Source organism: Phaethon lepturus, unplaced genomic scaffold (genome assembly GCF_000687285.1).
Source record: "Phaethon lepturus isolate BGI_N335 unplaced genomic scaffold, ASM68728v1 scaffold18980, whole genome shotgun sequence".
Taxonomy (NCBI): domain Eukaryota; kingdom Metazoa; phylum Chordata; class Aves; order Phaethontiformes; family Phaethontidae; genus Phaethon; species Phaethon lepturus.
In genome coordinates this window covers 18901-27830 of record NW_010511414.1, presented here as the reverse complement: position 1 = coordinate 27830, position 8930 = coordinate 18901, and the positions used below count along the sequence as shown (strand labels likewise).

Here is an 8930-nt window from a genome sequence, read left to right as displayed (position 1 = left end):
CCTCTTTCCTGTATAGCTGGGCCTTACTATCTTGTCCTTTGTATAAACACATTTGTCCTTTCAGGGGATTCACAGGAGGACAAAAGAATGAAGATGTGAAACAGGATAAAGATGATGTACTAAATATATTCTCTGTGGCTTCAGGACACCTGTATGAAAGATTCCTACGGTTAGTTCAGAATTTATTATCTGGGTGTCTCAAAAGGTAGAGGTGCCTGTTTTCTGCAAGAAAAAAGGTTAGAAATTGCAAGAATATTAAAAAAAAAATTCCAACAGCTCAGAAGTCCTCTAGATTGTGCATCTACTGTATTATAGGAACTTTTGTCTGCATAACATTCATAGGTTCCAAATAGACTTAAGTTTAATAGATGGTATGTTGCTGTCCTAGAATTTTCTCACTACAAGATAACAAAATACAAATGTATTATTAAGAGAAGTTATACAGCAAATCATACTTCCTTTGGAAAATACTCTGAACTTCTGTTCTCAATGGATTGTGAGAACCAACAGGTTGTATATTCTCTGTGTAGTTAAAAGTATATAGATATGGGGGTTTAGTAATTTTGTAGATAAAATTAAGCAGTTTGCAACAGGCTGAAGCTACCTGCTTTTTCTTCATGCCTGAAGATCAGTTACCTGACATATAACTGCAGTTAGTCTAATAATGTAAATCAGCCATTTGTCATCTGTTATGCAGCTGATCTCTAGTGGGTGGAAGTTGTTCCTGTAAATGCTTTATTTTTTTTTCTTTTGATAGCATAATGATGTTGTCTGTGCTGAAACATACCAAGACTCCTTTAAAGTTTTGGTTTCTGAAGAACTACTTATCACCTACATTCAAGGTTTGTTACTAATTAGAAACTTATTCTATCATGGGGAAAAGTTTTAAAAAATAAACCAAGTTGCAACTTGTGCATCATACTATTGTATAAACGTATGTACCATTACCTGTGTGTATACCTTCTATTTTGACAAACATCAAGTTGTATAAGCTGGTGGTTCTGCCTAGAAATCTTTGAGAAACGACAGGTTGACAGTGGACTCATGCTGAAGGTAAATACTAAAGAGAACAGCACATATTAGGAGTATCATACTGGAAGAAATAGGAACTTTTTTTTTGTGACTCGCATGATAAAGGTGTCGATTGTTAAGATGAAGTTCAGGGCTATGAACTTACATTTAACACATACGGGTTGCAAGTTTATAGGAAAAAAAAAAATCTACCAGAGAAGCCATGCCTATGACTAGGTATGGAGAGAGTTTTGTAAGAGGTGACATGAAAACTGTGTTTTCATACATGAGCAGTGCATGGTAAAGGGTGATGTGAGCCCTAGATGAGTACACCTGGAAATACTTATCAATTATACGCGATACATCATAAAACAAACAGCAGGATTCAAAGCGGAACCCAGAGGTAAACGGATGTCAAAACGTTCAGGAATTTGCAGCTTCTAACATTTAGTATTAGGAAGTAGCATTCTTGCCTGTTCAGCTTGAAGTCAAGGGGAAATAATTGGCAGTGTCCCCACTGCTGCAAACAGGGGCTGTGTTGTGACTCTGCTGTTGTCAGTAATCTCTTGGGGTGGTGCTACAATATGCTTCCCCCCTCCCTTCCTAATGGCTGTGCTGTACCAGCATCCCTTGGCTAAACCTGTCCTCGCCCGTTGTCAAAGGAAGCCTCACAGATGAGAATGTCAACTGATTTGACAGTGGGCAAGTTGTTGTAGTACAAAAGATTCTCCCACTTCTCTCATGGTAAGAGCCCTAAATAATAATTCTCCCATCTGCGAAATTTTATGATTTGAGTAATACATTCTTTTAGAGTGATCTGTGGATCACTATAAAATGGCTTGTAAGTAATTGTGTGGGGAAAAATGATAAAATATTTAGTTGTCTTATGATAGTTGGCTTTACAATTTGTACTGATTGTTCAGTTTGGGGTTGTGTCTTTGTTTGAAGTAACAATGAAACTGTAGTTATTCTTTGTGGTATTTCATTTTCTAATGTTCCATGCCTTGGTATAGGACTGAAGTCTCTCTCTCGTAATGCACTTTTCTTTTTCCTGCAGAGGAACAAAGAACTGAGATAAGCTACTTTTTTTCCCCTTCCCTCTGCAGGAGTTCATCCCGTACATGGCAGAGAAGTACAATTTCCAGTATGAGCTTGTCCAGTATAAATGGCCACGCTGGCTCCATCAGCAAACAGAGAAACAGCGTATCATCTGGGGTTACAAGATTCTCTTTCTAGATGTGCTCTTCCCATTAGCTGTTGATAAAATCCTGTTTGTGGATGCTGATCAGGTAACACAGAGGTTGGAATTACTTGATCTTTTCCTTTTTTCTTTTTCTGTTTTTCTTTTCTCTAAGAATAGAATGTTCTTGAATACAACTTCTGTATTATTGGAAAGGTTGCAAGTTTGGGCCCTTCGCAGGCATGACTGAAGGTTGATTCTGTAACTATAGCATGCTTCAGTGAGTGCTGTTTTTTCTGCTTGTTCCCACAAAGATTGGTTTTGTTGGCCTGTCTTTTACTGTTGTCTGGTTCCTCGTTCACTCACTGTGATTCCAGCTAGTTTGCCAAATATAGATTCTTGTCTCACCCTTCCATTTTTCCAGTTCCGTCTGTTCTCCCAGCCTAATGCAGGTCAATTACCACATACAGTATTTTCCTAAGTCACCAAAAACCCTCCCTCTCCCACCTCCTGCTTTTAACTTGGACAGATCTGAGTGGCTTTTAGAGGAGCGAGAAGGCAAATCCCTTGTGCACGAAGCCATGTCCTGCTGCAAAGCAAACTGGAAGGCTTTGTATGTGCTTACTGCCTGGATGGTTTGAAAGTACAGGATACATGTGCAGTGAGAACTGCCAAAAATACTCCTTCAAAAACTTATATGAAACTGAGAAGTACAGATTATTAACACGTAAGAATAAAATGCCTTAGGTATTTTGGCATATGTACAGCATGATCCCATGTCAGTTAAAACCATTACAACTTCTGATAAAGTATCACCTAGGATAAATTTCCAGCTACACTGTTCTCATTTTAGACAGTTTTTGACCTGTTTATAAAAGAGGTATTAATGCGTTTTTTTGCCTGCCAGAGTGGTATTTTTAGAGTAGTATTACTGCCACAACATCTGTGTCAAAAAGACATTAAAAACCCTTCATCCCTGAAGGGTTTGCAAACTTTCAAGAGGAAAGGATACAGAGGATCACAGCAGAGTTCATGTATAGTTGAGAATTCTTGCTGCTTATTAAGCAACAATTTGTCCCTTCAGCTGTCAAACCAACCACTATCAGATTATTTTAAGCTCTATTTTAGTTGCTCCAGCTCTAAGGGCAGGGAAGACCACACCTTTTGTGCTGTGTTTTTGTAGTACGTATACATAATGCAAAAAACTGCAGAGTCTATAACAGGTAATTCTTCCCTTAACTTTGCTCAGTTTGCATAAAATCCTGACCAGCATACCAAAACAACCTGTGGCAGGCTTCTACAAATACAAATACAATGCCCTCTCCCCTCAGATTGTGCGCACAGATCTAAAGGAATTAAGAGATTTCAATCTAGATGGTGCTCCTTATGGATATACTCCGTTCTGTGACAGTCGAAGAGAAATGGATGGCTACAGGTTCTGGAAATCGGGATACTGGGCAAGTCATTTAGCTGGAAGAAAATACCACATCAGGTACTGAAGAATTCAGGTTTTTCAAAGTAGAGGGGGAAAGCTGTTGCTACTACTTAGAATTAGCAGAAAACTAGCTGAGGTATACAACACTGCAGTGAACCACTTTTTGCTTACTGTTGCCTCTTCAAGGTTCCATTGCCTATGGTCCATTTGAAGCACTAGGGACACTGAAGTTACTTTCAGTATGCTACAGCTTTTACAGATGAAGAACTGAAGTGTTAACTAACCAGACATCTTCATTTGTTAATAACAAATGTTGGAAGAAGGGACTGCATGACAGCAAAGCTAAGATAGATTTGTTGAATTTTTTTTCCGTATGTGCCATGATCTTATTAGAACTGCTTTCCTACCTTGCATTAGGTAATTTGATGTACTGCCACCAAGAGATTGTTTTCGCATATTGTATCTCGGGGTCTGCTGGGGCTGCAGTAAGTTACCCATCAGTCAAATGTCATTACTAATTGCATCATCTCCATGTAGTGCTCTGTATGTTGTGGATCTGAAGAAGTTCAGAAAGATAGCAGCTGGAGATCGACTCAGAGGACAATATCAGGGTCTTAGTCAGGATCCTAACAGTCTGTCCAACCTTGATCAGGTGTGTTTTTATGGTGTTTGTTTTGTTTTATTTTACTGGGGTATGATGGCAGGTTGGGACCACTTCTTTCCTGGCCAAACTTCAATCACAGCCAGTGGCAGTCCCCTCACACTCTGCCTTCAAATGTGGCAGGTATTGATAGCATCAAATATAACTGGTGGGTAGAAATGGCACCTTCCCCTTAAATGTCTTAAGACTATCAAATTTTTCAGTATACTCCAAGTCAAATACATAACACAACTGGGTACTTGTTTCTTGAGGTATCCAGCTCTGCATGCTTTACTATGCCAGTAACATTGCAATAAAGGCTTGTACTGTGGCGGATGGAAAAAATAACACAATGGTTTTAATCAATTAAGAATAGTCTTCCAAACTGGTCCAGTACAGGTTGGATACTGGATTCATATTACTGCTTTAATACTGTTTGCTAAATAACTAATTTTCAACAAAATAAGACGAACAGTTGTAGTATGCAGGTTATTTCCCAAAGTACTTTGTTTGGAACGGAATGGAAGGTTGATTCATCACTTTTTATACGCACTGGAAAAAAAGCCTCTTTACAAAAGTTAAACTTCTCAATATTATTTGGTTGGGGGGGGGTTGTTCCTCCCACCCTGCACCTTGTGGGAACAGCTACTAACTCTTATTCTTCACAACAGGATTTGCCTAACAACATGATCCACCAGGTGCCCATTAAATCACTCCCACAGGAGTGGCTGTGGTGTGAAACATGGTGTGATGATTCCTCAAAGAAGAGAGCAAAAACCATTGATCTGGTAAGCACAGTATGGGCCCTTGTTCTTACGTCACAATAAAATACAGTGACCAGTTTTAGAGGCACTTCCTTACCTCAGATCTAGGCACCTCATTCTGTCTTGTTACTTCAATGTCTTCAGACTTCAGTTTTCTCCTTGAGCTTCTATTGCACCTGGAGCAGTGCCGTTGTTATGAATTTGCAATTCTAGCTAAACTACAGGCCTGTGGTGTTCACCAACAACAGATTAATTCCACTAGGGGGAAGCATATCTCTATTCCGTAAATAAACCTTTTTTACACATAGTCTGAACAGTTCGTGTGTGTTGTTTGCAGTGTAACAACCCAATGACCAAAGAGCCCAAGTTGCAAGCAGCAATGCGTATAGTTCCAGAATGGCAGGACTATGATCAAGAAATCAAACTGCTCCATAGTCTTTTCCAGAAAGAAAAAGAAACAGGAACAGCAGCTAAGATGCCAGGACAACACACACATGGTAATCTTTCTGACCACTTCCCTTCTTTGACTTTTTTCCTACCTGTTTGGACTGGGGCTAAGTTGCATACTTGTTCACTGTAAGCTTGCACCATGCAAAGACTTGCGGGCAGGATCTGTTAAATAATCTGTATATTTTAATTGGACAGAAAGGCCTTGCTTGAGTGAGCCTGGTAGAACTTAACCTGATTCTGAAAGTTAGAGTAACAGAGGGCTATATTGCGCACTTGTTCCAGTTCTGTTAAAGACCCTCACTGTTCCTGCAATTTTATGAGTTTGGCCTTATCTTAACCCTTAATTAAAGTCCCGCTATACACAATGGATATGAATAGTTCTTCAGTCACTGGTAACTTTGCAAAGCACAAGTCTCTGGGGGTTATATACTAATTTTTAAACCAAACTGCCCTTTGAGGCAGCTGGACATGGAGTGCTCATTTTTCTCTCCTCTTCTACAGATCCAGCAGCACATGTGGAATTATGATCCATGGAGAAAAAATTCAAGTTAGACTGTTTCATAGACAATTTTTATATTGAAAGCTAGTTTTTTCTGGTATGTCTGCAAAACTGCTGAATAATTGAATGGGATGATGTATGCATTTTTATTACTTGCCTTTGGGTTAATTTCTGCATATGAAATAGGATCTGGATTGCTGGAATTAGCATTACTGGTTTTTTGCACCTGTGGTGGAAATGAAAGAGCCCATGATGGAATTTAGCATTTCAGAAAAAAAACTTCAAAATCCACTGGAAAAACCACAGCCTGTTCCTTCAGCTGTTGCTACCTCCACCACTGATGAAGATCCTGTTAGCCTCACATCTAACTTTGAAAGCCTGGAAACCGCAGAACCTTTGAGCCATTGGCTAGAATGTAAGTCCTAGCTTCAACTGATGGAGATAATTTTTCCAGGTAACATTAAAAGGCTCAGAATCATGCCTTGAATTCCGATACTGTTTTATCTGCGGGTTTTCAAACAGTTTGAAATGATTCTCAGATTTCTTCCGTATGCCCTTGATTTTTTAACAAATCCAGCATTACTTAGATTTTCCTGTCTTCATTTATTGCCCAACATTTGAAAGTTTGGCTTAATGTAAAGCTACCACAATCTATTTAAATGCCCACCCAAATACAAATGCCTAAGCTTACAAAGTGAGCAGAATGGAGTTTGATAGCTCGGTTCATCCTAGGCCATCTGACTTGAATCAAAGCACCCTCCTTCCTTCCTACTCAAAGTTTAAATCAACCTGCCAAACAGGTAGGCCCTTACTCTTGCTGTGGTTCGCTGATTCTTGAATGTTTCTTGTTTATGAAAAATCTGTGGAAGCTTGGAAGTTTTTCCATCATGTAAATTGCATTAACTTTATTTTTCTTCAGAGATGTTGTCACACCAATAAAAACTTTGGAGTTCTTAGGTCTTCAGCTTTAGTTCACACTCAGTCCTTTGATGATCCTTTTTGGTTGCACACATTACTGTCCTAATATGATTTTTGGGGTTTCTGAATATTTCACCTCCTTTTGTTGTCATTCTGTGCACAGACCAGGAAACACTCTCCTGCAAGGATTAATTACCCTGGACTAGTTTTCTTATTCATATTAATGTCTTAATTTTTTAAGATGATACTGTCACAGTTCTGTTATGAACATACCAATTTAAAAAAAAAAAAAATCAAACCCTGTTTCCTTCATTCTGTAGGATTATTGTCTGCTCCCTAGAATACTGAGTTGAAATGTAAGAACTAAAGTAGTATTTCTAGTAATAAAATATAGCTCCCTACGCACTGCTTCTTTAGAAATTATCCCACTTTGGATTTTTATCTCATCTCACATATTTCTATACAGGTAAATGTGCTGTGCTTTAAGAGCTTCACACTAAAGAAAATCCTGACTTACTTAAGATACTCTTCTAGAATTATTGTGTTATACATTCTGTAAATGTTTTGGAAGAATCTGAAAGACAGCAGTTGTAGTGTTTAAACTGTTCAATAGGGCAACTGAACAGAAAAGCAGCTCTTCTCCAGCCAACTCAAGAAAGGGCCCAAATCACTAACGCAAACTCTTAAAAAAACATGTTAAAAGAAGTAGCCAGGGTCCCTTAAACACACATTGCTGGCACTTGTTAACAAGGTCAGTAAACTAATTGGTAATGCTGCACACACACTTCTGGTGGGTATCAAGTGTGTGATTCTAGAAAGGTGTTGGCAAGGACAGTTCATAATCTGCCCTTCTCCAGAGGGAAAGCTATGCAAACATGAGGGGCTGGATATCAAACCATGAACTTACAGAGTATGAGTTCTCAGCTTAGGTATTTTCTACTTTGTGGGTTTTTAAATTCAGATAGTCTCCCTCTGCTACCACCCAGCTTTATGCTTCCCATCAAAACTGTTCCAGTTAAGGATAAGCAGACTTACTTATACTAGGAGGATTTTTTTTTCTAGTGTGAAACACTGTAATGTGCCTGACAACAAATTAAAGTAATTACATACTATGTTAATCAGCCTATTTTGAACAGATAGTACAGCACATGTAAGATTACCCTTTCTGTGTTCAGCTACAAACCACTTATGCCTCTTTGGAGCACGTGGAATAGTGCAGGATCCGGTGGGCAGCAGCCATACACCACAGTTTCATCCAGAGATGGACGGGGCAGTGGAGGAGGATCACTTAGGACAGGTGGTGACTGTGGCCAAGCCCTCCGACCAAGGAAAGTGCAAGTTTTCTGTAAAACAAGACCCTCTCCTATCTAGAACAGTATTTGGCTTCGTTTTTTTTTTTTCAAATATTATTAGAAGATAGAGAATAAAATAACCTCTTAAATTCAGCACAATATTTACAATGTTTTGTTTGGAGTTGAATAGGAGAAAATATTTTTAAACTAAACGTCAGTTACAGAATTATTTTTTTAATGATGCTCCTACATTCTAATAGTTAATGTATGCACTTAAACACCTACACTGCATACCTTTTTTTTTAAATTATGAGATCTAACTCTCACTTGATATAGAAAGAAACCAGAAACGTGTACTGTGACATTGTGTACCTTTTGCAGTACTCTTAAGAGTTCTGTACCTGTTCTCAAGTACATTATAAAAGGCACATGGTACTAATCATTCTGAATGTGAACTACTCCAATTTTTCCTGGGAAGCCCCTATATATTTGCACACAAGAATAACAATCATAGAGGAGAACAGTCACTTATTTTGGATCTGTGCATATGCTTGCTTGTAGTGCTCAACTGGGCCTTAAAAGAATAAAAAAAAAAAATCATTTGACAGTTCCATCTAAGAAGAATCTCAGAGTGAGATCGTTACTGGAATAGAGCTGCTTCTGATCATACCACTGATGGCCTGTTCCTGTAAGCTAGTAAGACTCCTAAGAAAAAAATAGAAAACGGAGATTACAGAGGTC

General features: G+C 38.6%; 1 protein-coding gene across 1 annotated transcript in view; it reads left to right on the top strand.

Moving 5' to 3' along the window:
• UGGT1 (UDP-glucose glycoprotein glucosyltransferase 1) overlaps nt 1–6461 on the top strand; it is a 44278-nt gene extending 37817 nt beyond the window's left edge. The window contains exons 33-40 of the mRNA XM_010283931.1: nt 65–169; nt 758–842; nt 2118–2300; nt 3523–3683; nt 4164–4278; nt 4938–5054; nt 5368–5527; nt 5982–6461. Of these exons, the coding sequence (XP_010282233.1) occupies nt 65–169; nt 758–842; nt 2118–2300; nt 3523–3683; nt 4164–4278; nt 4938–5054; nt 5368–5527; nt 5982–6007 (952 nt within the window). The 3' untranslated portion in view covers nt 6008–6461. The remainder of the gene's footprint in view (nt 1–64; nt 170–757; nt 843–2117; nt 2301–3522; nt 3684–4163; nt 4279–4937; nt 5055–5367; nt 5528–5981) is intronic.
• Nucleotides 6462–8930: the final 2469 nt, after the last annotated feature.